Source organism: Aplidium turbinatum, chromosome 3, assembly GCF_918807975.1.
Source record: "Aplidium turbinatum chromosome 3, kaAplTurb1.1, whole genome shotgun sequence".
In the NCBI taxonomy this organism is placed as follows: Eukaryota; Metazoa; Chordata; class Ascidiacea; order Aplousobranchia; family Polyclinidae; genus Aplidium; species Aplidium turbinatum.
This window is the reverse complement of record NC_137474.1, coordinates 33,903,901-33,920,414: the sequence shown is the minus strand read 5'-3', so window position 1 is coordinate 33,920,414 and position 16,514 is coordinate 33,903,901. Positions and strand designations below refer to the sequence as shown.

General features: G+C 36.6%; 1 protein-coding gene across 1 annotated transcript in view; it reads right to left on the bottom strand.

Annotated features, from left to right (window-relative positions):
* LOC145766730 (acid-sensing ion channel 1C-like) overlaps nt 1–13,488 on the bottom strand; it is a 38,018-nt gene extending 24,530 nt beyond the window's left edge. Inside the window, 4 exon segments of the mRNA XM_082578437.1 lie at nt 6,005–6,122; nt 11,157–11,313; nt 11,703–11,856; nt 13,204–13,488. Of these exon segments, the coding sequence (XP_082434563.1) occupies nt 6,005–6,122; nt 11,157–11,313; nt 11,703–11,856; nt 13,204–13,488 (714 nt within the window).
* Between the last annotated feature and the right edge of the window lie 3,026 nt (nt 13,489–16,514).

Sequence of the window (16,514 nt, the reverse complement as noted above, 5' to 3'; positions counted from 1 at the left end):
TGTGAACTATTTTATCGGCTAGGTGATGCTGAAGAGAGAGAGCTGTCCTTGAAATGCTTTGCTTAAGCGCACGCCCCCAGAATCGAACCAGCGCGCCTGATCTTGAAGCATCTTCATTCACAAAGTTACGAGCTAACCATATGAGCTATCGGGGTGGACAACTCCTATTCCTTTGTTCTAACCCAATTGATTTGGTGAGTTCAACTGAGCTGAAAAATCTCAGACAAACACTGAGCCCTGTAGCCGTCATAATATCACGTTCATGACCCATCATGCTTTGCATTATTTATGAGATAGACATTAGTTGATGAAGAAAAAACAAAAACGAAAATGTCAGTATAAACGCAACACATTATGTCTTGGCCTGATTTTAAAAATAATTATACACGCTGCTTCCGTTGAGAAGTACGCAAGCAACAATTTTTTTCTTAAAAAGTTCAAGTTTAAGGGTGGATTCACAATTATCTCCTACTTCTTTTCAATGACGATTTTAAGCTGGATTTTTTTGTCTCTTTACAAACTAACCAGCAAGCTATTTCTTTGAAACATTTCTTAGTCAATCATATGATTGAATATTTTTTTCGGAGATAATTAAAGCAGTACAATGAGACAAAGATGAATGCTTCAACTTACTAGTCACTTGTACTCATAAAAATTACCACAAAAAGTAACTACTACAAATGGTGTCCTTCATGTGTTAGGTCAATAAGTCTTTCTGTATGCCAACTTGCTTTTATCAATTTGAGTTTAACAGAAAATGTAGCTTTTGGGCTAATTTTGATCTCCAAAATCGCTTTTCCGGTTAGAGCTTGCATTTGTATTTCAGACCTAAGATGTAGGGTTTTTTGTTGCCATTTAAATTAAGGTACATCTTTGGTTGATGAAATGCTACATGAAATTTTAATAAGACTAACGCGATTGAAATTACAAGTCAGAATAATTAACAGTATTCATATTTCATTTAGCGCAAGCATAATTGACGAAAATTGAGAAAAGCAATCCACGCCACAAATCGTTATAGAACGGTTGGAATGAAGTTAGAATAACAAGGTGGCTTTTTCAAGCAGTTAAAAATGTCATTTATTCATAAGTTTATTGATCTTAGTTAAAAGCTTTCATGGAACATTTAAAACTGATATAGCATGACAGCCGATGGGCTGTTTCTGATCTTAGCTTAACTCAAACCAATCTTGTGTGTTTGCAGATCACCGCGAATGCAAAACAGTAAGGATAGACTATCCTTGACTGTTTGATGGTTTAGCAAATTAGTCGTGATTTAGAAACGTATCATGCTGAACTTGTTCATTCATTAACAACGAAACAAACTGAAGGCTACTTGGTTTCCAAAACTTGAATACTTTCATTAGGCTTGTCAATACGAATATCAACTCAAAGTTAGATTGACAAAAAGGGTCTTGTTTTAAAATTACAATTTAAAAATTCACTATTTGCCATCATGGTAAAAACGTGCTTGTAAGTTGCTTATTTCTATCACATGGTTAGATGGATAGGCTTATATTAAAAGAATAACAAAGCTATTTGTTAGTTGTTTGTTAGTCGTACAATAACTCTGACACCTGCGTCTGACACTGACACATGACACCATCACCTGCGTCTCTGTGTTGGATTTTCAAAGTTTTCAAAAGCTTATCTCAAAAATTACAAATTTGATAAATAAAATCACATCTTTAGCAAATAGAATGATGGTGACTTTACGTACTGCTATTTTTCAATGAAATCTCATTCCGGACTTTCAGAAAAAATAAAGTGGTTATTTAATATTTCCTTGTTTTGCTGGTTTACTGCAGTTTTAAAGTTTGTGCTATCTAGAGTAGTACAAGCAGGGCCGTTGAATAAAAATTTTTTGCCCAGAACCAACGAGATCCTCGGGCCATAAATGAAGACGCTTCTAAAAAAGAAAACGCACTATATGCAAAGAACACGAGATGGTTTCTTCGTACCCGGGCCCCTTGGGAATGTTACAAGCCGCTAAAATCCCACTACCCGGGTGCTGATTCTTTTGAGTTATTAAAAAAATGTTTTCTTTCTGCTCCTGCTCTTGGTACTGTGAAATCATCATTATTATTCACAATTATTTGTTTTTTGTTTAGATGTATTATGTTATTTCCTGACGAGGGCAGAAAGTTTTGCCGAAAAACATTCCACTTTATTATGTTGTTGTGTTCGTTTATTAAAGTGTTTTTTAATATTGTTACTCAATCAAATTAAGTAGTTATGTGTGATCTGTCTATGACTCTATGCTATTGTAAAAAAATTGTTTTTTTTGCGACAGATAAAAAACGATGCTGTGAGCTATGTGCGACAATCGCGCATGATTTTCTGAGCTATTAAAATGAAATAAAATCTGAAAGCTCTAAAGTCTTGAAGTGAAATGCATTGAATCATGCATGTATCACTTCAAAAAAAGAAAAATCGATTGAAAATAAAAAGACGATTAAACCTGATTGTGCAATGCATACAAACACAACTAAAATAGAAAAAGTGTTACAGAAAGCTTAAAAGTACATATTCGATTAGATTTAACATTTTTAGTGGAGATTTTTTAATAGCATAAAATGGAACTTACTTGAAAATCGCTTGCGCTTGTTGCCATTGAATTTATTTAGTCTTTTAAAGTTTCCATTGCTTGCTTTGCTAATCCAGTGCCTTGCTCTTCACGTTAACTGCTTTGACTCAGTGGCTTATACCAAACAACTAACCTCGTCTGTCCAAAAACTTTGGATAACTGAAAACTTGCATTGTGTCGATCAGCTGAAAGTCGTCTCCAAAAGTAATAAGAACACAAAATCAAGCCAATCCGCCATCAGCGCGTGATTGGAACATTTTGCAGAAGCCCGAATTTTAAACGTCGTTGCCCAACTGCACTGGTACTGTCCTTTGGACTAAGATCAACACGCATAAAATTAGGCCTATCTCTGGAGTGTTTAAGATTTATAAAAATTGCCTTTCTCAATGTTGAAAGATATAACATCTTTTCTTTTGTAGATAAAATGGTTCGCTTAGCTTTACACTGTATGTAATTATTGTGTAGTGAAACATTTTGCCAGGGCCTGATTAAGGCTCACGGGGGCCCGAGGCACAGCTAAGTTTAGGGGCCCCTATTGGCAATCGCTTTCGATGCAGAGCAGGAGTGCTCAACTGTTACTGCAAAATCATTACACAGTTTGAAATTGTTACTCAAAAATAACAAGTGTGCACACACTGGCACAACAACTTTCATTACCTACGCCTACGGTAGGGGAAAGTGCTATAAAGTGGACCGGCTGATAATTTGGAACACTGCTGTTTTTTCTTTCAACGACTGAAGTAAATAATTTCATGGTTTGTGAACAGCTTGAATTAACCTTTCTTACTGACCTAGTTTTTACTATTTCAGAATTCAGATTCAAAGGATTGAGCTGGTTCTTTGTTGTTACTAGAGGTTTTGGGGGTCTGCGATGTTATTTTGCTGGTCTAAACTATGAGAATTTTTCAAATATTGCTACAGTTACAAAAGTAATCTGCAGGAGAGGCATTACTAATGACTATCTGCCAAAATCTTGAAGAAATGTCCACTGTTTAATTCTAAATGACACCAGCAAGCAACATAAGATTATGCTAACTGTAATATGGACCACCTAACTGTTTGGTACGTAATATGGACCAGTGGTCCAGGTTATGGTCAATTGGTAGAAATTTGTTTCTCAGTAATGAAGACAGGCATAGAAATGAAGTTCCATGAGATTTATGCATTTTTTTTTCAAACTTTTTAGAGTGCATCATAAAATATATTTGTAACTTGCATTCTTATAGTGATAAAAGCTACTACCAGTAATTTGCATAATCACTTTGATATTATAAACAATTTGATTAAGTTCTGACGACATGTCTAAGCATGGAAATTGGATTTAAAATGGATTTAAAAAAGCAGGAGTTTAGCCCATTAATCCTCTTGTATTTGATGAAAGTGGTTTTCACTCAGCTGAAGTTACTGACAAGCCTCATGAAGTAGACACCTCTCCAAACAATGTATCACTGCTGATAATTGATGATCAAGATATGTCTACTCAAGATGCAATTTCTCGAAACATTTCACCTTTGTCACAAGATGTGGTAAGCATTGAGAAAGTGGCAAAAAATTCTATCATGTCAACAGAATTAAATGCTGGAACTTTAGCTTATGCACCGTATGAAGCAATCTCACAAGCACCAGGACCACCGTCATTGAGTGTTAAGAACTTACAACCTTGTTCAGTTAGCATTTCATGCAGGGTATCTGTCGAGGACATAAGCCCACTTCCAAAACAAGTTACGAAGGGAAGAAAACGTACAAAAACTATAAAGGCTACTGTGCTGACAGGTACGCCACACAAACATAAAATCAAGTTCACAGAAAAAGCTAAACCAGCAAAACAAGTGAGAAAAGGCTTTAACCTTTAAGTCTTCAAAAAAGAGAGTTATATATTCCAAGTAATGCTGCTTCTGCATGCACTTGTCTTGTGTGTGACGAGTCCACTGATGAGGATTGGATTCAGTGTTGTCAGTGCAAGAAATTGGCCCATGAAAGTTGTGCTAATATATCAAATGCTCATTTTTACTATTGTGACAACTGTGCCAATGATCAATGATTTGAAACTTGTTTGAGATGACTATCATGAACGTTTCAGACTATTTTTATTTATTGAGTGTTTGTGTTCTATTTCATGCCATTGAAGTTTGATATATTTACTTTCACATGACAACGGTCCATATTACAGTATGGTGGTCCATATTATGAAACAGGGTGGTCCATTTTAGAAACTGAGTTGATAATATGGACCACTATATAAAAAAATAATAATGTAGTTTTCTTTGTTTGTGTTATGTTTTTTTCTTTGTTTCCACCAGAACACTGATCCATGTATTATTGTTGTTAGTTTCTAAATTAGAGATAATACCTTGACTAGAAATAGAATTATGTTTTTTTGATTGGAATTGTTTTTGCAAACCAACTAGCCTGTAACTAATCAAATAAAGTTAGTTGCACCCCAATGTTGTGGATCTTTTTAAAAATATTAAGATTTTTTATTTTAAATTGATTTAGGTGGTCCAAATTATAGTACTTTCCCTACTAATGTAAAAAAAATGGGGGCCCCCAAAACCAGGGGGCCTGAGGCCTGAGCCTCGTGTGCCTCATGGTTAATCGGGCCCTGCATTTTGCTTCTCAGCAACTAAGCTACTGATCTGCTCAGTATGTTCTGTAATGAAGAAACCGCCGCAGCCTATTTAAGACCTTAATTCGATTATTAAATTTTTAATTCACTTTCGTGAGGTTTGAATAATTGCGAATTAGTTTCAATTTGAAGTTAGAGCGAAACAAATTCAAGACAAGGAATTTTGCGCTAAAACGAAGTTTGTTTTTTCGACCTGCCGAAGTTAGAGTTTTCCTGGTGTAGACTAAGCCTAGGCCTACGAATTCTATTCAAACAAGATTAAAACAAAAACTGTCGTGCTACAACTCTAAATCATAATTAAAAGTGCCAGTGTTGTAGCAGTTTCGACAATCTTGATGTCATGATAAAATGGCTGGATAGGCTTATGTAAAATTATAGCCTACCTGGGTTATTTCACAGGTTTAGCTTGAAGTGTGAATCATACAAGCTACAACCTATCATTGCAATTAACTTACGTTATCTATCAGTTGTAACCTACACAAAAAGCTGTGTTGCTGTAGTGTAGACTACGGGGAAAATATACAAATTATTTGGAAACCTAATAGACATTTTTATTTTATTCTTGGCCAAAGTTAATGTAGGCCCTCGAGGTTAATAAGGCTATTACTAGCCCACCAAACCTACAAATGGTATCACATCTAGCCTACACGTGAACATAGCCTACAATATTTTGCTACACAGCCAATGACACAATCGATTTACAAAGTGCTGAATACTACAGAATGTATAAAAAAAACAAAAAAACATACTGATCCTCACTATTGTTAGTAAGCTACCCCACATCAACGCACCTGTGTGAACCAAGTATGGTTGCATCTTTCTCCTCTGTATTTACAGCCCAACAGGAATTTCGAGAGATCGTGGCCGGTTCGGTTGTAAAACTCATACATGTCAAATCGTCTATCGGATCTAAAAACAAAGTGTCTTTCAGTAAAGCCATCAGAATTAGGCTTAGCCTAAGGCAATGAATAAGACAACTTTAAAATGATCCTTTCTCAAATGAAGTGAGAGTTACGCTGCCAAATCCATTCCCTCAGAAGCAAACGCTTCTTGGACAAAGTGGAAGACAACATATCGACTCCGAACTGGTGTTGGCTATAGTAAATCTGCAATGGTAAAGTTGGGGCCACAAACAAGGAGCAATTACCTGTTTACGTGACACAAAGCTGCAAACATATTTTTATATGTCTCCACTGCTTACCACTCAGTGCAGAAAATAAAAACCTTTCAGTATTCAAATCTGGTGGAGAAAAATGTGTCTAGTGTACAGCATATTTGGAGTAGGCTATCAAACAAATTTGCAAGATTTGACAGAAGAATAACTAGGCTACGGAGCTCAGGAAGCTTATATCAATTTAATAGCCTATGCAATAAGATGGCATAGAAATCTGATGTTTTATCAAATATTATTCGGTTAATATTAAGTTTGGTTGGGTTTGGTATTGCCACTGGCACATCTACAGTGATCTTCTGGAATCTTATTAAAACATGTCGCGAAATCCGATAACCGCACAGCTAGCCTTTTCATCAGTTTTATTGACTTATAGGGGGTGGGTATGCACTATGCAGCCATCATTGATTGTTTCTCGTAAACAAACGCGCATAAAAAATGAATGAAAATTGTGCAATTCTCCAACATTAACTAAGTAAAACTGATAATATTGGTCTCTTGATTTGTCTTTTTTGATTGGCTACAAGGCAAAAAAAAATGAACAAAAATCATCGACAAGAACCTAGAAACTATATTAATATTATACTGTAATATAGATTTTTTGCATTACATAGGCTTTTCTGTGCACATTTGAATGAAAGATATAGTTATCATGACACCCCACGCAAAATGTACTGGTTATGTTGCATTTAGCAACAACAGATTTCAAAGCTTTACAGTATAGTTGCAGTATTTCTTTATTTGAACCTCAAAAACCAAAGGTCTATCCTTGAACCGTCCTGGGATATCGATTTTTGGCCCGATTATATTAAAAGGCTGCTACAGAGTAGCCAAAAGAAAATCTCATGATCCAGGACAATCAGATTTTCTTCTTCCATTAGTGGATGAAAGATGGTGCAGTTGTTAAGATGAGATTGTTTGTGGTATGTTTTCCGGCTCATTCTTACAGGAAGCTAAGGATGCCACTACGCATTGGTGACCAACTGATCGAAAAAATATCCCGCTTATACGGGAACACTTGAGACCACCACCAGAGCCAGGGTCGTTGAGAGGATAACCTAGGTCCAGTGATGTACGCGCATACAAAAAATATTGACGCCGTCAGCGCAAACGCAAACGTTCGAAAAACTATACGCCGCATGCGTCAACGCAACTTGTAAAAAAAGTTGGCGGCGTCAGCGTCAGCGCATACACAAGCGCAAACTCATTTTGTTTGCTAGGTACCAAACATTCACACGGTATTAACCACTCGAAACAAACAAGTTTTATTTTGAATTTCTACGAAGAAACACAAGCATCTGAAAGTGTTAATCTGACATTTTGCTGCGTTTTGGTTCCAATATGTCTTTGCCCATTGAAAACATTCTTTCAACCGCAGCACTGGAAGAGGGTATTGGCGTGTTGTAGCGAAAAAAAGTATTTTGGAAATCTTTCGTTGGAAAAGCGCCCACGGTTAATAGTCCTTTGTGTGGCCTCTCTTCCAAGTACGCTTTTACAACCTCGTCTATGCTGTTTTCGCCAGTGTCCTCATAAAGAGCATGGAGTAGCCCACGGGGTTCGTTGTCGCTGGCTTCCTTCGTCTGGTTGCAGTGGCTCTCAGCCTCAGAGTTTTTTTAACAACTTTGATATGTGGCGAGTGCCTATCAAGAAAATTCTAGTATTATACTAACTGTCGCTCCTAGTAATATACTATAACTGTCGCTCCCTAAAAACCCATTATAAAAAAACACTATTTTTAAAATGATTCCGTTTGAATAAGACTGATGTTGCTTTTAATGCCATAATTCTCTCAGTAAGCTCTATGCTTTTTTCTGATAAGATTTTTAAAAAGTGGGTTAATGGAAGACAAAACTGCCAGACACAAGCAAGTTTAGATTCTGAACTGCACAACTCTTTGTTATTAGCATTCAGGGATACTTAGCATTAGCCTACTAGTGTCATTAGCAGTAGGCTACTTAAAAGCCTCTCACAATTGGCCCCTGGATGCATGTTTTGCTAAACTGCTCATCAAGTTACAAAACTTACGCAACAGAATGTATAAATTGTCAAGTAAAAATTACCTTAGCTTGATAGCCTACTGTATGTAGGCCTACACATTACTACGCTACATAGCTTACAACAAGAATAACCGGCAAAGGCAAAGTAATGTAGCCTACTACATATAACATACAGAGTAGGCTACAACATCATGCAAGCAATAACGGTCGGAGACCAAATATTTGAGTTTGTTTAGATACATAGGCTGCACTGCTCATTGCCTGAGAAGTTTCTGATTTGCCCCAAAATGCAAGACTTAATTAATATAAATTAAAGTGCTCACAATTGCTTACAAACGCCTTCAACACTGCTTGACTAAAAATACTTCACACTACGAAGTCAAGTCATTGTTTACATTTTACATGGAGCGACATTACCAACCTACCTATTTGCTTGCTTACATTACATTCCTGTTTTGACCCGTAATTTACTAATTTCTCAGTAGGCCTAAGTTGTTTTAACTAATTCTTTCTTTTTTTCTGCAAGACTTCAGTCTCCACGTGGGACTCTAGCGTCAAAGGCAGTAGTGCGATATACAAACAAACTCCAGCTGACTGAACAATAGATGACATTGTGACACAACACTAGAACAATGGGCAATTGCAAGACGTCAACATTTCGCAGTTTGACAAAAAAAATTGCAAACAACAACTAAGACATTAAAAAATATGCGTTGACGCTATGCGCTAAAAAACCGCAAAAACTTTACGGCGCAGCCTCAAGCGCAAACTATCCAAAAAAATGTGGCCGCAAGCGTTAGCGCAAACAAAAAGTCTACGCCGCAAGTATGCGGCGTAGAATTTGCGGCGCATACGTACATCTCTGCCTAGGTCTGGTACCAATGAGATTCTCGAACTGTCACAATCAATGTGCAAGGCCTCGCGATGGACTGCTTTGTGTCTTCAACGAGCGTGTTGTTTTGATTGTAAAATTCTGGTGCGATGTGTTATTATCGGTTATGACCTGAAGTAACCTTTGATCGCGAATCGTTGTTATGTAACGTAGTTCTGGACCATTCTGTAAGATGCGAACCTCGTACATTCTGTTGTTTTCTCAATCACCAAATATCGTTTGTCATGATGTCACAAGGATGTTCACCAATGGATCTCTGATTGCAAAATCATTATTATGCAATGTATTTTCTGGAATCATTTTCCCTACGTGACAATCTAGAAACTTCGGCTTGTTTACAATTTAGTGCAACTTGACAGAACCATGAGTCCTATGATGTAACATTACGTAACCTTCTCGAAGTTACTATATCGAAAAACCTTCTATAAATAGTGGTGTAATTTGCGTAATGATTATTATGATGAGTTGATTATTATGATGAGTTGGTGATGAGAGATCATTGTTGTAGTAGTAGCAGTTGTTAATAGACTTAAAGATTATTGTTGATCGAGAGTTGAAGTATTGAATACGAGTAAAGCAAAGTTGATGCTAATATAATTTCTGATTGAAATTAGAATCGTATGAGAAGCTGTGAGTGGATCACGTTAAACTCAATCAAAAGCCGCAAGCGTTGGAATCTATTGCTGTTTACTGTTACTTTGATGAATTGCTGGAAGTGGTGAACCATTCGTTGGAGTCCTTCAAGCGTTTTCATATATATCATTTCACTAATAGAACTATTCGACATTTAATTGACTGTTTTTCGGTTATAACCCATTAAACTACGTCATTGAATCTTTCCAAGTCTTTTTCCTGGTAAGAGATAGAAAGAAACCGTGACACGAACCTAATTCAAAACATTTCTAAGAAAAACGCACAACATCCAGAGAATACGCGGTTTCTTTTTCAAGTTTCTGGGCTCTTTGGAAAACTTATGGGACACTAAAAGCATCCCTGGCCCTGGTCCAAAAGTACTCCTGGACTTCCACCGATGCTACTGACCAGGGCTGTTGAGAAGATAAATTGCGTCCGGTACCAATGGGATCTCCAGACCCCAAATCAAGATGTTTCTAATGAAAAATTCACTATATTCAAAGAATACGCTGTTTCGTTTTTAAGTTTTCGGGATCCTTGAAATGTTTACGTGCTTGGGTTCAAACTTACTCGGGCCCGGGTTCTAAACTCACCCCGGGCCAGGGTCCAAATGTAATATCTGACCCCCATGTCAACGCTGCTGCCTACCGCTTCTGTTTCGGCAGAGACAGGTCGGAGGATAAATACCGGTGCTGCAAAGGAACGGATCTTCATTGCATTCAGTCTACATTCTTCTTTTCAATGATAATCTTCCCTAGTTAGCCACAAAGATGTCATTGTCGTCATCTTGTTTAAGTAGATGTTAAGCGGCAAGCACAGATGAGTAGCTTGATTTTTGCACCCAGGAACAATAATTAGAAAAGAGAAGTAATTCGGAGTGAAGATGATTCACTTTACACCAACCTCGAGAAAAACTCAACTTGATTATTTTCAACTACACTTTTACTTTTTAAATCCAACTGCTACAGAACTGATTATGGTCACAGAGTGGAGTGAGCACCTTGAACAAGAACTAATATAAAATGAGAACTAAAAATGGGCAAAATTTGTGAAAATTTTTGGAAGCATGCCCACTAATTCTCTTTACTGTATTAAAATGGTTACTTTTTTGAACCAAAATTTCATACAGTTCCTTTTTTCTTAAAGTTATGCTTTGGTGAAACTGACCACTGTTGCGCTCACAAGCGCTTTTATTTTACATTTGCTGCTGTTCAAACATGAAATAAATAATTTATTCATAAGCTATTTACCTAATTTGTGGATATTTGAAATTCGTCAAGTCGTCTACTCTGTTCTTTACTTCCATTAATCGCCTCTTCGTTGGCCCGTCGTCCATTCTCTCAACGTCTGAATAGAAACGAGGACGAATGAGATTGTTACGATCGTCCAATATTCCCAACAGAGTTCCTAAAAAAATATAGTACCATTCTTGGTGTTTAGGTACCACAAATGGGAAAATGTCACATGGAGGTACTATATGTATCTCCATGGCCATACCAGTTTACCTATTGCACTGAAGAGACCGGAAGGTCAAAACGGTGTGCACTGTCTGCAGTTAAAAATTAATATACTGTAGTATTTAATTAGGTCTTTTCGTTGGCAATTAATCACTTGTTTTTTTTTCTTGATTAATAATAATAACATAGCGTATTTTTATTATCCATTTAACCGCTGTGATTGTCTCAGAATCGAAAATAGTGTAGAATTCACTTCTCACTCTGGCTGCGCTACTTAATCCAACAGTATTTGATAAACAAAGTAGACATTTCGATTTGAAAAAGCTTGGCTGTACCCACCTACGTAAAACATGTCTTTCCTTGTGACTTGGCTGAATCTAAATTCGTTCACATTGCAAATCGTTACGGCTGGAAATTTGAGGTCACCTGCTGTCACTTCATCAAGTTTTGTTACGTGAGGATAACCCAGATAGTACGCGGTTCGATTTGTGCACTGAAAAACGTCGATACTTTGCACAAGTTGGTTCTACGATATAGTCTGCAGCAGCAGGTATACAAGCAAAGTTGCCGCTAATGAAACATCTAATAATCAAACCAGGTAAATATCAAATAGCATTGTCTCTACAATACTGTTTTTTCCATCAACGTTAATCAAACTTTCATGCTGTTTACTGTACAATAGCTTGTCTTTATCCATTAACATCAACTGATCTACGCTATACAGGCGGAAAATCGCCTCCACAAAGATGGTTTCTACATCATTCGATTTTGTGCTCTTCCATAAAAGGATAATAATCTCATCTTCTCTTTATATTTTTTTTTACACTTTTTGTATCATTTAAAGTTTAATAGGAGATTATTTTGGCTTATCTTATGCTTTTTGTTTTCATTGCCTGGATTAATCACCGTTACTTAATTTTCTTTGAAAAGTTTTTATCATTGTTCTTTTTTAAGTTTGCAGTTATAGTTTTGTTCTTTCCATTGATGCTAGACTTTTACAGCTCAAAATAGCCATACTATTGGAGGAGTAGAGAGTAAGAGGGATGTACCACCTATGGAACGAATATGACATTATTTCGAAGGTACAGTAAAGCAGTGGGCTTCTCTACATCCTAAGTAAAAAAATAGATAGAAAATTGACAAAAATGCTTTCAATGTTAGATGACACATGGGACATGTCCCAAAAGTAATTTATTGCCGTGTCCCATTGGTCACTCAATCACCATTTTGTGTTCAAATTTCATGAAAACTTACCACAGTAAAACATGTATTATTTTGTAGTTATTTCTTTAAGGTTAACCACATGGCTTAAAGTTTCATGCGAAGTCCCAGTTGTTACTACTTCTTTGTAATGTGACTATAATAACTACAGCCAACCATTCAAATTTACTTTGAGAGCAAAAAAAAACAATTAACTAATCTCAATATTTAATTACACAGAATACTGAAAAGTAAACCACACTATTACATTACAATGCCCAATCACATGAGAAAAATTACGTTTTTTTTTCACACCTATTTAGAAACAATGTGTTGTTTCATAGGTGATGGTGTCCGTAGGTGTCACATCTCCCCCAATTGTTGACTCGGTAATAAGTTATAAGTTTAAAGGCTAATTCGGGCGCGCAAAGTAAAGCAATCTAACAAGATTATAGAGTACAACAAGGCTTACACAACAGTCTCAACTGGAAAATACAGCAAGTACGCGTTTTTTACTAATCCAATTCAAATGGAACTTTTCTTTACGCCGTTGATGAAACTGCGTTTGCATAAATCTATGTCATTTGAATAAACTGTTTTAGTTAATAAATAAATGAGAGAAACTGTACTATACGCTCACCTGAAGAACAAAAAACAAAATGCTAGCAAAGAAAGCCAAACCCCAAAACATTCTTCTCAATAGGGAATGGTGCAATGCAAACATGTGACTAAACCCATGCAAAGTGGAAGATGCAGAGAAGGCTTGTATATCAGATGGACGTAAGTTCGCTTCATCATCACTGGATGCAGTGGAACGCACGCTACGTCGATCGGGATTGTAGCAAGTATCGTTTGTTTGGACGCTACTTTTCTTCTTGTCTACTCCAAACAAACAGTTGAGTTTTCCGAAATTGTAAAGTGCCATTTTATGGCACTACAGTGCAACGCGTCGTGGTTCCGGTCCTTGCGTTTGTCACTAACCAAATAAATAAGTCATGTTACATCCTCTAAACTGCAAAACGTAATAAATATAGATTTAATCTGTATTATTGTAAAAGCGTATGCACGACCTACTAGAACACGGCCAAATATGTTGCTATTTGAGGAAATTTCTAAGAGTCTGAATTGTTACAATCATAGCTATGATAAACCTGTCATCTTTCCATTACCAGAAGTAAGTAAAATAAGCAATATTTGTACCTAGACATATGTTTGGCTTGTTTAACCGGAGATTAGGTATGTACGTTGAGCATAGTTTACAGTTTACACAATAATAATGTAATATATAAGACTTTTCAACTGCACCCTGGAGGTAGTATCGTTTGGTGTAACTACATGTTCCATTTAAAATATCAAGGATTTTTTGTGGATTCTATGTTGTAAGTTGTTCATTTGATGTGACAATTTAAATTTTAATTCGTTTGTTTTTCGCCAAGTTTAGTTTTGCAAGTAAAGTATGGCTATTGGCGAAAGATCCTGCTTTACAAAAAAACCTAACGACTGTTTGATGAGACTACCTCCGGGATGCAGTTGGAAAGTCTTACAAATTTTACATTGTTATTGCATAAATTGCGCTTAACATACATATCTAATCTCTGGCAAAACAAGCCAAAAATATGTCAAGATGCAAATATTGCTTATTTTACATACTTCTGTAAGTGGAAAAATGACAGGTTTATCATGGCTATGATTGTAACAATTCAGACTCTTAGAAATTTTCCCAAATAGCAACATATTTGGCCGTGTTTCAGTAGGCCGTGGTGTATGCCTATCTAGTTTGAAAGATTTAAACAACGAATAAAAAGTGTTATGAAATGTCACAAAAATGTTATAGCAATTAAATAAGTTTAAATCTTGCCATAGCAAGTTCTTAAAATTTATTGCACATTTTACCTCTTTTTTTAAAGCAGATTGCCAGAATTACTTCTAGTTTACTTTATTTGTTTTAGTCATAGTTGACAAATAAAATTGTCAACTCGTCTTGAATGAATTTGCAAAAACAAGCCAAGGTTGGTGACCAAGATTTCAATTCAACCGGCTCAGTGGCTTAGTGATTACTGTGGCCGCCTCTGAATCGGTAGGCATGGGTTTGATACCTTGTCGGGTCATACCAAAGACTGTTTTAAAATGGTACTGAATCTAATTCCTGCTTGGCACTGCGCAATGGAATGGATTCGGGTAATGATGTACTCAGTTGCGCCTCGAAACGACTGCATTGACACTGTCTGCTTTCTATGGCGCTGAAGAGCAACGCATTCTGCAATGGATACAGCGCTATATAAAAGCAAGCATTATTAAGATGCTTCTAGCTATAGGCCTAGCCTACATTTCAAGGAATCGGCTAGAGAAAAATCTTTTCAACTCCACGACTAACCTAATACGTAAAACGCTTGTGTAGTCCAGTGCTCCGCAACCGGTGACCGCTGTGCCGCGAGGCGATGCTAGGTGTGCCGCGAGATAACTGTCATCAGAACATACTTTTTAAAAAGAAAGGAGTTTTTATGTTTTAGAAATTCGCGCTTTACCACTGCAAGCCAACTCAAACTTTAGTTAGACTTCCCACAGTGCATTCATGATGTTTTTGCCTCACAATTAAAGTTTTCGCAATGGGAAGGCAGCTCTAGTTTTAAAAAAGGCAGCTTAACGTGGTTAGTGTGTTTTTAGAAGTCAGGCTAGGTCATTTCGAATTGTCAGTCAGCAGTGTTTAATAAAAAAATTTGTAATATTTTTGTAATATTGAAAGCACAGCTGTTAAGCGTAGTACGTTTTGTCAATGGCGACTCCATAACAAACGAGTATTTATTTTGCAAAGAACTTCCAGAACGAACGACGGGCCAAGAAATTTTTAGAGTGACCAACGAGGTTTTCATAATCCATGGTATCCATTGGAATAACTGCATCAACGATTGCACAAGTGGTGCTTCAGCAATGGTGGGCGAAGGAAAAGGTTCTGCTCCACGGGTAAAACGTCAAAATCCAGCCATTCAACTTACGCATTGCTGCTAACACAAGGGAGCCTTCATGATCAAAAATTTGCCAACTGAGCTGACAGAAACAATGAGCGACTATATCCAAATTGTTAACTTTATTAAAGCAAGAGCTTTGAATTCAAGAATTTTTTCATTGTTAAGCGAAGAAATGGGATCAAAACATCAATCACTGCTATGTTGAGAAGGAGCGATCTTCCTGGCGTCTATCGCTGAGTTCTTGCTACACTTGACTGCCGAGAAACACAATCACTGCTATTTTACACTTCTGTGCGTTGGCTTTCTCGGGGAATAAATCTCGCAAGACTTTTCGAGCTACGGCATGAAATATGTCAATTCTTATTAAATCAGAACAACCATGATTTGTATAAACATCTTGAAGATAATCATTGAATTGCCAAACTTGCATGTATGGCCAACATATTTGAGCACTTGAATGAACTCAATATCAAAATGCAAGGTAAAGGTGAAAACATACTGACATGTTCTGACAAAATAAGAGGATTTAAAGAGAAAAAAGTACTCTGGAAAAACGAGTTAAGAATAAGGGAATCACTGAAAATGTTTCCCAGAAGTAACCTAAATAGTATTGATAAAGAATTGGTGTTTGATTTGGCCAAAGAGCACTTACTTTGTTACATGAGAAATATGACTATTACTTTTTACAATTAGCCTAACACGGAACAATACGATTGGATCCGAAATCCTTTTGCGGCTAATGCTGAAATATCAACGCAAAACTTGACTTTGCCTGTTAGAGAAAACTTTCTTGAACTCCGAAATGACAGAACTTCGAGATTAAAATTCAGCGATGTTCCACTTGATGAGTTTTGGATTTCTATTGAAGAAGAATATAAGCAAATTTCGCAAGCTGCTTTTAAAATTCTGCTCCAGTTTTGCACCACTTATTTGTGTGAACAAAGTTTGTCTACTTTGGTATTGATCAAAAATATAAAAAGATCCT